The sequence below is a fragment of the Eleutherodactylus coqui genome, chromosome 8, assembly GCF_035609145.1.
Source record: "Eleutherodactylus coqui strain aEleCoq1 chromosome 8, aEleCoq1.hap1, whole genome shotgun sequence".
Classification (NCBI taxonomy): Eukaryota; Metazoa; Chordata; class Amphibia; order Anura; family Eleutherodactylidae; genus Eleutherodactylus; species Eleutherodactylus coqui.
Window position 1 is genome coordinate 92,116,486 of NC_089844.1, and position 15,246 is coordinate 92,131,731.

Sequence of the window (15,246 nt, forward strand, 5' to 3'; positions counted from 1 at the left end):
GTGTGGGGAAAACACCCGCAGCATGCTCCATTTTAGTGCGTGTCTCCCACAGGCTTCTATTGAAGCCTATGGGAGCTGTCCGGAACCGCGGCACACCTGCAGCAGGAGAGCAGAAGTTTAAAAAAAAAAAAGTGCCCGGCGCATGCGCTGCCGGTGTGCCATGCACATCTGCCGGGCCAAAGAAAGAAGATCCGGCCGCGACGGAGGGCAGATCCGCAGCATCCGGACAGGTGAGTAATTCTTATTTTTAGGCCTCATGTCCGCGGAAAGGAGGTACCGGCTGCGGGATTCTGCATGGAGAATCTGTGGCGGGCCTGATTTTTCTCTCTGGACATGAGGCCTTAGTCCGTAAAACGAGATAATCTGTGTCCTTCGACACTAAGCTAAAAACTGAGCTAGCATGATGCCTGCAGGAGGGGTATAGCTAATGGGAGGAGGAAACACTTATGCTTAGTGTTGGCTCCTAGTGGCAGAAGCTATACCCAAGGTCTTTGTGTCCCTCGATACAGACGAGAAAACCCTCTTACCCTCATTTTTCTATTGGCTCTTTACAGTTTATCATTGTATATTATCTCTGTATTTGGTAGCTTATATTAAACATAGATCTTTACTGTAAATCTAGTAAGTTACATTTTAACTATATATTCACCCAAACTATATATATATATATATATATATATATATATATATATATATATATATATATATATATATACACACATATACACACGCACGCGCGCAATATGCATGCCGGTGATATAGTTTTGTTACGGTACCAAGTTCTCGTAATCCTTTGACCTCCCAGTTGCTGGTAACATAATAGTTTCTAGGAAGTCGCATGCAGCTCCTGAGCCCCTAGTTGGGGGGAACGCTTAACCTGACTATTTGATCTAGATACATGGTGTTTGTGTATTTGCTTTTAGACAACTACTGACATGCCAGCATTTTTGATTGCTAAAATGAAGGAGCAGAAACCCTCACCCCAGCCCTGTGCTCATTCGGCTTTGCTCGGAGTGGTGTATGGGCTCAACAGAGTCTGTAAATGCCTCGCTGATCACAACAGAATGGCCACAGTCCTCAGCTGACCACTTTTACCCCTTTTTGTTTTGGCAATCAGTGGGGATCTCAGCACCCGCACCCCGCTGATAAGAACTTTTAACTAGAGATGAGCGGGTATACTCGCTAAGGCACATGACTCGAGCGAGTAGTGCCTTAGCCAAGTATCTCCCCGCTCGTCTCTAAAGATTCGGGGGCCGGCGGCGGGCGGGAACGGAGGGGAGATCTCTCTCTCCCCGCCGCAACTCACCTGTCACCCGCGCCGGCCCCTGAATCTTTAGAGACGAGCGGGGAGATACTCGGCTAAGGCACTACTCGCTCGAGTAATGTGCCTTAGCGAGTATACTCGCTCATCTCTACTTTTAACCTGTCACTATGACACGACAGAAGTTTTGTAAAACATTTATCTTTTAACTCATTATATTTGCTTTGTAGGACAAAGGATTTGTAGTGGAGCTTCGTACGACCTTTGAAGATTTTGTTACAGTTATCAGCTCAACAAAGAGGGCAACAACCTTAGATGCTGGAAATATCAAACTTGCTTTTAATAGTGTAAGTTACAAAGCACAGTACATAAGCATCTTTAAAGGAAACCTGCGACCAGCTATGCACACCCTGAACTAAGTTTTGTTGCTCTTACGGCAAGTTCCAAAGAGTCAGGGGATGCAAAGCTGCAGGCTGTGCATGTGCACTCCCATAGAATGGGAATGGGCAGCCATGTGTGATATATAACTCCTCCCTGGTCTCCTGGGAACCTGCCCTATGAGCACTGTAGCTTAGTTTATGGTGCCTATAGCTGGACAGACTCTCTTTGAGTATTGTTTCTTTTTCATGTTGATGTGACCATTAGTTGCATATATTATAAATACACAAATGTATGCAGTTTATACAATGTCTATTCTGCTTCAGCTTCTGGCTTGTTTATGTCCATAGTCTAATTTACACTTTCTCATCAAGCAGGCAATTATAACTGAACAGTCTGCTGCTAGCTTGAGACCATGTATGTAAAGCCACTTTGGAAAGCGGAGCAGTGAAGTGTATGGGGAAATTTTGGGTTTTGGAAAAAACAGCCAAACAGTGACCCTGTGATAAACTGCTGCTTAGAAATCGCTTTCCATTGTTTTAAAGGATAGATAATATATAAAGTGGAAATAAAAATAGTGCTGCTGCCTGTAGCCACCTATGGAGAACAGCTTTTAAACTGTATCTCTAGATCTTTACTTGTGCTAAAGCGGTGTTCCAGTCTCGGTTTTTCATAACGAAGGGGAAAACCTGTCCCTGCTTCCAACCAGCTGTCGGAAACATGCGAGCGCCTCAGTACAGTGCTGTTTGCATAGCGCTTGTTTTTGTTGATGAGAGCTATGGAAACGGCGTAGTGCGCATATCCCGTAGCTCCTTTTCACTTCAATGGGAGCTACAGCAATAGTGCTGCGCTGAAGCGCTCAACTGCTGCCCGGTAACTATGGTCGCAGTTTCCCATCTCTGCTATGAATTGCCACAATGGGAATACCCTGTTAAGCTTACAGTTGTTTTTGCTTTGTTTTGATTTATTTTTTTATTTTATTTTTTTTGTCATTTGTTTGTAGCTTTTGGAAAAAGCGGAGGCTCGGGAACGAGAGCGTGAAAAGGAGGAGGCCCGAAAAATGAAAAGGAAAGAATCTGCTTTCAAGAGCATGCTAAAACAAGCAGCACCCCCTATCGAAGTGGACTCTGTCTGGGAAGAGGTAGGTCTTTTGTTAGGTAAAGATGTACAGGGCCCTTTTTATTTCATCTCTCTTTAGTACAAGTGCTTTTAGACAGAACGGTCATTGTTCAAAAAAAATCACTCAAATGAGCAATACTTGTTCAGTCTAAATGCGAGCCATCGACTAATGATTGTTTACTTTTCACTTGTCCATTTTAAGTGCTGCTGAACACTTGAAAAATATAGTAATGTGACTATCTCTATAGCATCTATACTGACGTTTAGAAAGATTGCAATGTTTTATCCACATCAACTGAGCATACTCAAACCATGATGGCAAATGCCACTGTCTCCGACATCACTATCTTTATAACGTTAGATTTTATGGGCTAGATAGGCCATTGAAAGGAATAGTATAAAGTATAGGTAAACGCACCCGCCCTCAAGTACAGCAAACTACAGCTTAAAAAGCTGTAAACTTCATATCATTGTTTGGATGGAGTTTCTATGTTCCGTTTGTGTTCTTTCTGCTCTCTTGTTCCGAGGCAGAAAGCACAAGTAATGTGACTCAGTTGTTAGCAGTGCTGGAGTTGTAGGGTCATATCTTACCAATGGCAGCATCTGGATGTTTATCAAAATCCATGCAGATGTGGTTCTTGATGAGATTTGAACCGAGGACCCCAGCACTAAAAGGCAAGAGGGCTGACAACTGAGCCACATTCCTCCTTTTTTTTTTTTTTTTTTTTTTTTTTTTAAACTGCCTTTGCAAAAATCGTGTCTACTTTATTGCCTATTCGATCACGATGAGCAACACTACTTTTTACTTTCAGGTACGGGAGCGGTTTATTAAGGAGCCGGCATTTGAGGACATCACACTGGAGTCTGAACGGAAGAGGATATTTAAAGACTTTGTGCATGCTCTTGAGGTAAATGTTTTTCTGTTCTGTAATAAGAATTTTGCCACCGCAGAGAAGAGATTACATTTTGTAGTAATTGCAGCATGTATTTGCTTATTCTATGCAGTCTTCCACTTAACAGCATAGTAGCTAATTTGCTGAAAGACACCACCTCCCCTGTCCTTCCCCTTAAACTGAATTGTTCAAAAACCTAATGGGTTAAAGGGGCTCGTCCATCTGGGGCTGGCGTATGGGGATATCCATGGGATATGCCATAGAAATCAAGATGGGTGCAATGCCAGAGGATGAACCCACGCTGCCTCTACTTTGGGCCTCTGGCCCTGCTGCATGTGGCAGCTGGTGGTGGAAGTAATTTATGGAAACGGCTGAAGGGGTGTCACCTATACATGTTTCTATCTCTCCCATAGAAGTAAATGGGAGTTATGGAAACAGCATCGCACAGTGAACCTATACCATTGCTGTAACTTCAAATGACCTATGGAAGTGACAGATGTGAATACAGATTTTAAGTCCTGTCAAGCCTTTTAACTGCACTCTGTGTCAATTGTTCCTCGTGCAATACCCAAGTAATCTAAATCTAGGTTAGGTGAGGTTGTAATAATGTGCTTCCTGTCAACCTTGTTAGAGAGGCTGTGTCTGTATCTTTTCCTGCTTCCTCTCCTACACATTTGTTGGCACATTTATGTGTTTTACAGTGTTTCCTTGCATGTCTCTCCTTACAGCATGAATGTCAGCATCACCATTCAAAAAACAAGAAGCACTCGAAGAAGTCTAAAAAACACCACCGTAAGAGATCACGCTCACGTTCGGTTGGTACTATTCTAATAAACTTGCATATTAGATTATGCGTAGACCGGGTATTGAAGGGACATGTAGCAGAAGCAAGCAGTGTCACCAACCATGATGTAGCATAACTTTTATAGTGTGGGAATCTGCATCACACAAATAGAATGAATTTCTGCCTGTAATTTTTTTTACTGTGGAAATACTCCCAAACACAAACTCTGCTGCAGCGTTTGGATGTGGAATTTATTGTGGACTGAAATGTTTTGGTAAATTCTGCACTGAAATTTGCAGCGTGTGCGCCACACAGTCCATAATGGTAATTCTGAAGCAAGAAATGCAAAGTTAATCGTTGCCTTTGTGACTTAGTTTTATCTTTTAGCTAAGATAAATGACTTTTGTAAACATTCCCGGCTTTAAGAAGAAAGTGTCCAAATACAGTTTTTTCCATAATCTCTTCTCTTTTTTTTTCGCCCATTGCAATTTCTTAGGTCGCACAAACCCTGTTTTTACCTTTTTTTTTTTTTTTTTTTTTTTTTTTATAGTCGGGGCATGCATTTCATAATTCTTCCCTTTCTCAGATTAGTTAGAACTTGAAGTGGTCCATATAGTGCCCCAAGCTTTGGTTGCTTTAACAGACTTGTGTCTATTGTCTATAGGGATCTGAATCAGAGGAAGAGGAGGAAAACCACACAAAAAAGAAAAGACAGAGATCGGACTCTCGCTCGGGCTCTGAACATTCCACTAGTGGAGAGTCTGGTATATATCATTCTATATTAAGGCCTATAAAAACTTCTGCAGTAATACCTTTTACGTTTGTATCTAGACTAAGAATGGTGGGATGTGAATAGAATATGGATAGTAGCATAGGGAAAATTTACAAAGACAGGTAATTTTGATGCCAGGCTTGGCATGATTTGTACCGACCCTCGGTGTGCTTAATGGATGAAGGGGTATTAAGCACATTCCGGCAGTTCCCTGCGCCTTTTCAGAAATGTGTGCCTGGTCTGACTTGGCGTACATTTTTAGCATTATTTATGACAGTTTCTGGTGTAATTTTTATATAAATCTTTCAGTCCAGGGTGGGTGGGTGGAACCCCTGACAAGCCACAGCCATTTTTCTAAAAGTGCTGAGGCTGGTGCAAAACCTCAGTCACAAATCTCCACTGGCGCAAGAATTTTTTTAAAGACAAACTCGCATGAAACACTTCATAAATGCCCCCCATAGTGTGTAAGGCCTCCCTCACACAGGGCCTTTTCAGCCCAGCGCTAAATGCTGTACAAGACTCCCATTCATTTCAATGGGGCTGCTCACACAGGGCTGAAAACGCAGCGCCTTTCAACGCTGCGCTTTGACAGCGATGCATGTTCTATTTTGGGGCGTTTTCAGCCCTGCGTCGCCCATTAAAATGAATGAGCAGCGGTTTTAGCACTGCTGAAAACGCGGCAACACTTGGTGCCGCGTTTTTGGCAGCGTTAACCTCTCGCCGATTTTCGGGATGAGGGCTTGCAATAGAAAATCAGTCCCAGCTAGGTAGAGAAAAAAAAAAAAAGCAATACTCACCTAGCCGCTGCAGTCCGGGTCGCGGCCGCTGGTCTCTGCCGCTGATCCGGGCTTCCTCTGCACTGACAAGTCTATTGCCTTAGGCCAGGTTTGAGAACCCCGCCTCCAGCAATAGTGTTGTGATTGGTTGTCGGCGCTGGCTCGATGCCCAATCACAGCCCTTCATTGACTGCCTCAGCGCATCAGAGCTTGCCGGCGCTGATTGGCTGAGACGGTCAATGAAGGGCTGTGATTGGTTATCGGCGCGCTCAATGTCCAATCACAGCACTCTATTGCTGGAGGTGGGGTTCTCAAACCTGGCCTACGGCAATAGACTTATCAGTGCAGAGGAAGCCCGGATCAGCGACCCGGAATGCAGCGGCTAGGTGAGTGGTGTTTTGTTTTTTTTTTCCTTTTCAGCATCCTTGGCTGCGTTTTCAGCCGAGCTGAAAACTCAGCCAAAACGCTGGCATAAAGTATGCCAGCGCTGCTGAAATGGGGCGGAATCTGCAGTAATGCTGCGTTTCTGCAAACGCCCTGTGTGAGGGAGGCCTTAGGCTTGAAAGATATATTTCCATCCAGTTCAGCCTACTATCCTCCAATTGTTGATCCGGAGGAAGGAAAAAAACCAATGAAGTAGAAGCTAATTTTTCCTCATTTTAGGGGAAAAAAATCCTTCCTGACTCCAATCTGTCAATCGGAATAATCCCCGGATCACCGACCCTTCTGGAGTTATTAATGATTGTAACATATAATTATTGTAACGCTCAAGAAGGATGTCCAGGCCCCTCTTGCACTCTTTTAGTGAGTCTGCCCTCACCTAGTCCTCGGGCAGAGAGTTCCACATTCTCACAGCTCGTACAGTAAAGAACCCCCTTCTAGGTTTTGTGTAGAAACCTTCTTTCCTCTAGACATATCGGGTGCCCCCTTGTTACAGTTCTGGGTATAAATAGATGATAGAGCTCTCTCTATTGACCACTGATATATTTATACATGGTTATTAGAGTGCCCCCATGTTAGTCCTGGGTATAAACAGATGATGGGAAAGATCTCTGTATTGTCCCCTGATATATCTATACGTAGTTATTAGGTGGCCCCCTCAGCCATTTGTGTTTAGGTAAAAAAATACCAGTTTTGTGGATATTGAAATTTATTCCCATAATTACAGGATTGTGCAGTTTTTATGTTGGGTTTTCTTGTACACTGAATTACTATAATGGACAAAGCACTAAAATAACTTTTTTTCATCATTTTCTTTGCAGAAAAAAGCTATAAAAAGGCGAAAAAGCACAAGAAAAAGAGCAAAAAGAGAAGACACAAATCTGTAAGTAGTTTTTATTGCGAAGAATCTCTTAAATGTCTATTTTAGGACTGTATATGTCCTGTATACCTTGTTTAGTTATGGCTGAGTGGTGTAAAATCATTCATTAAAGGGGTTGTCCCGCGCCGAAACAGTTTTTTTTTTTTTTTTCAATAGCCCCCCCGTTCGGCGCGAGACAAACCCGATGCAGGGGTTAAAAAAAATAAAACCCGGATAGTACTTACCCGAATCCCCGCGCTCCGGTGACTTCTTTACCTTGCGAAGATGGCCGCCGGGATCTTCACCCTCGGTGGACCGCAGGTCTTCTGTGCGGTCCATTGCCGATTCCAGCCTCCTGATTGGCTGGAATCGGCACACGTGACGGGGCGGAGCTACGAGGAGCAGCTCTCTGGCACGAGCGGCCCCATTCAGAAGGGAGAAGACCGGACTGCGCAAGCGCGTCTAATCGGGCGATTAGACGGCACCATGGAGACGAGGATGCCAGCAACGGAACAGGTAAGTGAATAACTTCTGTATGGCTCATATTTAATGCACGATGTATATTACAAAGTGCATTAATATGGCCATACAGAAGTGTATACCCCCACTTTGTTTCGCGGGACAACCCCTTTAAAGCTACTGTTAGCTGAAGTGACAATGACACCAGGAAAAAAAAATGGTACCAGTTACATCTCTGTTCAGATATACGCACACCCTGCATGGAAAGCACATACTGAAATTCTGGCTGCCTTAAACGGTCATCCAAGTTATAGCAAGGCCTCTCACTAGGTCCCCCATGCTGTAAAATAACAAATCTGCTCCTATACTCATCCCCCGCTGTTGTCTCTGGTCTATTTCATCAGCAGGGAGTCCCGGAGCCTCTAACGGCTGATGATTAGGGAATATATGAGCTGATTTATCTTGCATCATGGTGGACCTGGTTGGAGGCCTTCATATAACTTAGAGCAGAAGAATGTTTCCAATTATATTAAGTGGTAGTATGCTGTGCAACATATTTTGTGTGTATGTTTTATTTTAACAACTTGTCTCATCAGAATTCTCCAGAATCCGAAATAGAGAGAGACCGAGAAAGAGAGAAAAAAGAGAGGGACCGAGAAAGAGACAAGGAAAATGACAAAGAGCGTTCAAGACAGAAAACTGAATCAAAACAGAAATCCCCAAAAAGGAAACCGGTGAAAGATTCTGTAAGTGCAACTTTTACATTGTGTTTTAGAGGCTTTAATCGTATGTCTGTCTGCTCCAAAGCTCTTTTCTTGGAATAGCCATAATTTGTTAGTCGTCTTATACTAAAGGGGTTGTCTGAGACTTTTGGGGATTTTTTTTGCTATTAATAGCCTGTCAACAGATGACCGTTGGGATGCCACCATTCAGGATCCCCGACTATCAGATTATTGGCACTGCCATCACTGGACAGTGCAGGCAGCAGATCGTACTGACCATGATGACTTAAACTGCAACCTGTGAGCACAGTGCCTATTCCAAGGGGCTTCATCTGTAATGACCAGAACAGATTATTTACATCACATTAAATGTCTCTTGCTTTTGTAGGGTAACTGGGACACATCTGGAAGCGAATTAAGTGAAGGAGAGCTAGAAAAACGGAGACGAACCCTTTTAGAGCAACTGGACGATGATCAATAGGAACTATTCATTACCAAATATGTTTACAATAAAATGTGACAAATGCCTAATTCTTCTAGTTTCTACCAGGGAATTGTTCAACTTTCCACAAGTTTAAACAGCTGCTCTCTGTACAAAGAATTATCTCCATTGGAGAACGACTCCAAGTTGTAAATTTCACTGTTATTTTTTTTTTCGCCCCTCTGCAGATATTTGCCTTAAGTAACCAATAAGAGAATGTGCCACCTGACCCCCTTTTTTTTTTGTCAACCATTAACTTGAGCTTGTTTAGGATAATATCTATTTATCCCCATTGGGGGGGGCGGGGGAGGGGACTGAACTGTAATTTTGACCTAAGACCGAATCTTTTTTTTATACTCCGCTTTCTTTGCAGCCTTTCCCTCCCGTGATGATTCTGTGGTAACATTCTTTTGACTGGGCTATTTTTGTACATTTTTATGAAGTATTAAAGCCTTGTCTTTTAGTTTGTGCTAGTATTTATTTGAGAGCATTTAGTTTGTCTTTTTTACATTTATTTTACATTGAGGACTTTTTTTTTTTGTTTGATGAAAACTGCTTGATGAAAACTGCTTATGGAAACAAGGGTTATAACGCTACCTGTCGGGGCGCCTCGGCATCGGTGTAAGCAGTCCCGTTCACAAGATGCTTGTTACAGTAAAGGGTGCCTATAATTCTGCTTGTGGTGCTTACACGGCTTGATGTGCAGCTTTTGTAAGAATCGCAACACAATACCAAAATGTCAAATTGTTCTTGAAAAAAAAATATTGGTATTGTAATTATACTAACATGCAGAAAAAATATTGTCATGCTGCACGATTAATTTAAAAAAATTCCAGTTTTCCCCCATCATTCTACACTCAGTACCCCATAATGACAAAGTGAGAACAGAATGTTAGAAATCTTTGTAAAAATGAAAACCTAAGTATTCCCACCCTGTACTTGATCATCACTGCCAAAAGGTGCTTTACCAAACTCCAGTCTTCTTGGATGATGCCACAAGGTTTGCACTCCTGGATTTGCGGATTTTCTGCCATTCTCCCCTGTAGATCCTCTCCAGCTCTCTGTCATGTTGGATGGGAACCATCTGTGGAGCAGTTATCAGGTCTCTCCAGAGATGTTCCATTGGGTTCAAGTCTGGGCTCTGGCCGAGCCACTCAAGGACATTCGCAGAGTTGTTCAAAAACCACTCCAGTGTTGTCTTGGCTGTGTGCTTAGGGTCACTGTCTTGTTGGAAGCTGAACGTTCTGCACAGTCTGAGGTTTCTCGTGCTCTGGAGCAGGATTTAATTAAGAATATCTCTGTACTTTACTCCAATCAGCTTTCCATCAACCTTGACCGGTCGCCCTGCCCTGCAGCATGTTGCTGCCACCCCTGGGCTTCCTCGTAGGGATGTATTGGGCAGGCGATGAGCTGCACCTGGCTTCCTCCAGACATAACTCTTAGAATTGAGGTAAAGTTCAATCTTGCTTCCATTAGACCAGAGAATCTTGTGGTCCTAGTTGTTCCAAACTTCATCCATTTAGGCCGCCTGCAGACGGGCGGAAATTCCGCTGCGGGATTTCCGCCGCTGGAAGCCTGCATAGGATTGCGTTAACAAAACGCAATCCTATGCAGACGGCTGCAGTTTGGCCATGCGAAATCTCACGCAGCAAACAAACCGCAGCCTGTTCTATTTCTGTGCGGGGCTCTGCGAGCCCCACGCGGAAACGTCACTCACCCGCCGCCAGCTCCGATCTGCACATGCACCGGCACATGAAAGATTCAGAGCGGCGGGGCGCAGGTGAGTGCAGGCGCTCGGGTCGGGTTACGCGGCGAGAATTCTCGCTGCCGGATCTGACCCGGCCGTCTGCAGGTGGCCTTAAGCATTATGGAGGCTGCTGTGCTCTTGAGAACTTTCAGTGCAGCAGAATTTATTTTTGTAGCCTTCTGTAGATCTGTGTGTCCACATAATTCTGCCTCTGAACTCTACAGTCCAGTTCATTCCTCCTCATGGCTTTGTGAGCTATGACACAGACAAGGGGGTGTCTTTTATGAATTATGTCCAATCAAGTGAATTTACCATAGGTGGTTCTAATCAAGGTGTAGAAACATCTCAAACATGACCAAGAGAAATGGAGGTCCTCAGAGCTGAATTTCAAGCCCTACCAAAGGGTGTGAATACTTATGGCAATGCAAAATGCTAGTTTAGCATTTTCAATAACATTTATAAAGATTTCTAACATTCTGTTACTTTGTCATTATGGAGTACCGAGTGCAGAATGAGAGAGATTTTACGATATGTTCTTACCAAAAAAATTTTTCTCCCTCATCCTGTTTATTGGGGGACACAGCAAGACCTTGGGTAGAGCGCACTAAGAGGCGACACTAACCATCAGTGTTAACTCCTCCCACTAGCCATCTCCCTCCTGCAAGCGTTAAGCTAGCTCAGTTTGAATGCAAGAAGTAGGAGCCGCCACGTAGGATACGACAACAAGAGTTATTTATTAACAGTACTGAAGAACTGTAACTTATTCTACCACAGTGTGCGACCACACTGAGGACACGCCAACCAAGAGCGTATGTTACAGACCTAATACCACACTGGGTGGGTGTTGTGTCCCCCAATGAACAGGACGAGAAAGATTTTACGGCAAGTTCTTACCAAAATCTTGTTTTCTTGCCTGTATCATTGAGGGACTCAGCAAGACCTTGGGACAGTCCAGAGCAGTACCCAAGGGGGAGGGGGGGGGGGGGGGGGGGAAATAAGCTGCATGTGTATCTAGCATGCCCAGAGATGGAGCATAAAAGTCCTGAGTAACAGTCACAGCAACCCACTGGGAGAAAGGTCCCAAAGAGGAGCTTCTGACGAGGCATCCGTGACCAAGTACTATGTGCCGTAACATAGCCTAAAAATATGATGTCCTTGGCACAGTAACCCTGTACTGCCGCGAACCGGAGGCACCTCGGAAACCCAAGGACCCGACTTGTGTTGTTGGGAGCAGCAGAGAGCCAGGAAGACTTAAGAATACCTCTCTCAAGGTGGCAATCTTGTGAAGTCAGATCGAGGCCACTTGTGGCTGGCTCGTTCCATCAGACTAGCCGTTAATGTAAATGGAAGTCTTCAATAACGTGGGGTCACGATACCACATGCAGTGAGGTAACATGCAACAGGTCGATAATGACCTTCTTTTGATGACGAAGAAAATTCTGCCTGATGGGGTTTCCTGCTCAGAAGGGAAACAAATAGCCAAGGCGAGCCGGATGTTAGGAGCAATGAGTCCAGAGACTTCCTGTGCACGTACTCTTTCCAAATGAAGGGTACCACAAGTCTCAGCAAGGCCAGAGCCATGCACACAAGCAGTTCGAACAATATTGTTCATAAAACGAGATATTCCCTGCTGGATGTAATCTCGTACTGTAGCGAGGGAACACATAGTATGTGGCTCTGGCCACCATTGTCTGTGTGTCATCCTGGACTCAGCTCCCCTGTTGCCCCACCTGCAGGCAGCCTAAGAGCAGTGGCAATCTGTTAAAGAAGGCTCAACTTGGGTCGGAGGAGCGATGAGTCCAGAGAGTCCCTGTACGAGTACTCTATCTGTATGGAAGGTACCACAGGTCTCAGGCAGCCCGGAGTAATACTTACAATTAGTTTGAACACTGTTGTCCATAATCCGAGATATTCTCTGCAGGATGTAATCTCGTACTGGAGCGAGAGCGCACATAATATGAGGGTGTGTCATCCTGGACTCGGCCACTGCGCTAGGCTGCCTGCAGGGAACTGCAGGAGGGGGAACAGAGAAGCTACCAATAGGCAAGACTCAACCCAGTTCAGAGCAGACATGAGTAGCGATGTAGTCAGAGAATACCTATGCAAGTACTCTGTCCAGTATGAAAGGTACCAGAGGTCTCAGCAAGGCTGGAGTAATGCTGACAGTTCAAACATTGCTGTTGGTAAGATGAGAGGATCTCTGCAGGATGGAAATCTCGTACTGCAGCGAGAGCGCACTTGGTATGAGGCTCTGGCCGGCCCTGTCCACGTGTCATCCTGGATACGGAACTGCACCACGGCTGCCGGCAGGGAACTACCGATAGGCAAGACTCAATCCGGTCTGGAGCAGACGTGAGGAGCAATGAGTACAGAGGATTCCGGGCGCGTCCTCTTTTAATATAGAGGGTACCACAGGTATCAGCAAGGCCAGAATCCCACTGAGGTTGATTGAGGGAAGAGGCAAGACTATGGTGCCTAGGAATAGGTCCCATAGCCAGTGTTGTTGGAGAACATACAAGCTGTGCATGGAGTGGACAGCAGCCCTCCCGTCCTTCAGTCACGGCCCCTGCCACACAGGACCCTACATGCGCAAAACGCCAAACAGTCCGTCCGCCAAAAGACAACCTGCATCGCGGTTATTGAACAGAGCCGTGCAACCCCATGCAGAATATGCATGGCTGCACATAAATAGCCGCTGCGCAGTATTGCTGAATAACGGCTACTACATCTTAATGCCACATACACATATGTATTAAAGCTTCTTCATACAGACCTGCTGCTCAGTGACACTAGGGACTGGCTGCATGCCAGAAAAGGGGACAAGTCCTTCGCCGGCATTGGAGAATGGCCGTGCGGCGGCAAACAGCGGGCCTCCAAGCAGTAGCCACGTCAGCAAATACACCAGCTGCAGGGTAGGAAAGACAGAAACATATGCCGCAAGGTGGCAAAGACAGACGCCTGCCACATGCCAGCAGATACGCCACAAGGCAGCCAATGTGCATGTACAAATTACACAGCCTGGCAGACCGTATGACACAGGAGGACTCTCCTGTTACGAGGGCAGGTAAGGGTAGCGATACTCACCTATTTACTTACCTACACTCTGCTGTCCTGATGCTAGGAATGCTCCCTCAGTTCCAACAGTGAACCCCATGTACTCGCTGTCCTGTAGAGAGGATGGGAGTGCTCCGGGATGGGGAAATCTATGGCTGGCGGGCAGTGATCAATTACACAAGGGCATGATCATGCCACCTTTTCTTCTAGGAGGAGGACAGACACTTGGAGTCTGCCCTCCTCGTGGGAAACAGGGAGAGTCCTGCCTGCCTTGTGTGCTCACATTCACGTAGTCCGTAAGGACCTTGGTTGGAGAGGTCTGCCACCTACAGACACTAAGCTAAAAACTGATCTACTCCCTTCCCCCCACCTTCCTCTGTATTTTCCTGTCCTGTCAGAGGATGGTCATCCTCTGCTGGGAGGTGTTGGGAGCTCTCTATGGTTCCCAGAATGAAGTTGGCTGGATCAGAATGGCTGGGAAAAGATCAGCGCTCCCTTCTTGGATCATCTCCTTTGGTCGGTTATGGATGTGGCAGCCCTCCCAGGCCGGTTTCCTTCCCACTGCAGACCCTAGTGTAAGAGGGGCTAAGTGTGGGGCTATACCTGGCTCTCCCCTCCCGCTCGTCGGGGCCAGTCGTTCCTGCTCCGTGTCTCGGTAGCGTGTGTTGTCTGGCTCAGCCTGCTTCCCAGTGGGTTGCGGCATTGCACATTATGTTGGCGGCGGGGTTTGGGCACGTGGATGACGTGCTGATGTGACGGCTATGTGGCAATGGCAGCGCCAGCGGAGGATGCATGGGATAGTGGCAGATTTTAAAAAAAGGAACCAAAAGAAGACAGAAGCTGGTGCTTGTAACCTCTGGATTGTGGCAGATTGTCCAATACTTCTCTTGAAAGGTAAGCGTGGTGCTACCTTACTAGCATGAGTACTCCAGTGTCTGAAAACAATGTACTGACTGCGACCTCTGGTGTTGTAAGTAGCCCATGGGGCACCTTGTACAGTGTCTTCTGTATGCACAGGTATTTAGTGCCTTGTTATGTATTTAAATGAGCCTCGTGAAGGCAGCAGAAATGCCTCACGACCTAAAGGTTGCAGGTTCGATCCCCACGTGATTCCGGTACCCAGCTCAAGGTTGACTCAGCCTTCCATCCTTCCAAGGTCAGTAAAATGAGTAGCCAGCTTGCTGGGGGGTAAAAAGATAACTGGGGACAGCAATGGCAAACCACCAAGCAAAAACAGTCTGCCAAGAAAACGTCACAATGTGACTACACCCGAGGAGGCAGTCATGACTCGGTGCTTGCCCCAGGGGACTTTACCGTAACCTATGTATTTAATACACGGACAAATCCCCAGCGGAATCCTCAAGGGCTACACTTAAAAAGTGCTCTTCCTGCATGAGGAGACAACCACATGACTACTCCAAACTACTGTGCAAGATTTGCATAGCCCAGCTGATTAAGGAGGAGTCAGTGGGCATTAAGATCTGCCATAGCCTCTCATGG

At 45.6% G+C, this 15,246-nt stretch overlaps 1 protein-coding gene across 3 annotated transcripts in view; it reads left to right on the forward strand.

Moving 5' to 3' along the window:
* PRPF40A (pre-mRNA processing factor 40 homolog A) overlaps positions 1 to 9,408 on the forward strand; it is a 34,971-nt gene extending 25,563 nt beyond the window's left edge. For all 3 annotated transcript variants that reach the window (XM_066576012.1, XM_066576013.1, XM_066576014.1), the window contains 8 exons: positions 1,492 to 1,608; positions 2,643 to 2,780; positions 3,571 to 3,666; positions 4,380 to 4,466; positions 5,100 to 5,199; positions 7,246 to 7,307; positions 8,339 to 8,488; positions 8,853 to 9,408. In XM_066576012.1, the coding sequence (XP_066432109.1) occupies positions 1,492 to 1,608; positions 2,643 to 2,780; positions 3,571 to 3,666; positions 4,380 to 4,466; positions 5,100 to 5,199; positions 7,246 to 7,307; positions 8,339 to 8,488; positions 8,853 to 8,945 (843 nt within the window). In that variant the 3' untranslated portion in view covers positions 8,946 to 9,408. The remainder of the gene's footprint in view (positions 1 to 1,491; positions 1,609 to 2,642; positions 2,781 to 3,570; positions 3,667 to 4,379; positions 4,467 to 5,099; positions 5,200 to 7,245; positions 7,308 to 8,338; positions 8,489 to 8,852) is intronic.
* The last annotated feature ends 5,838 nt before the right edge of the window (positions 9,409 to 15,246 follow it).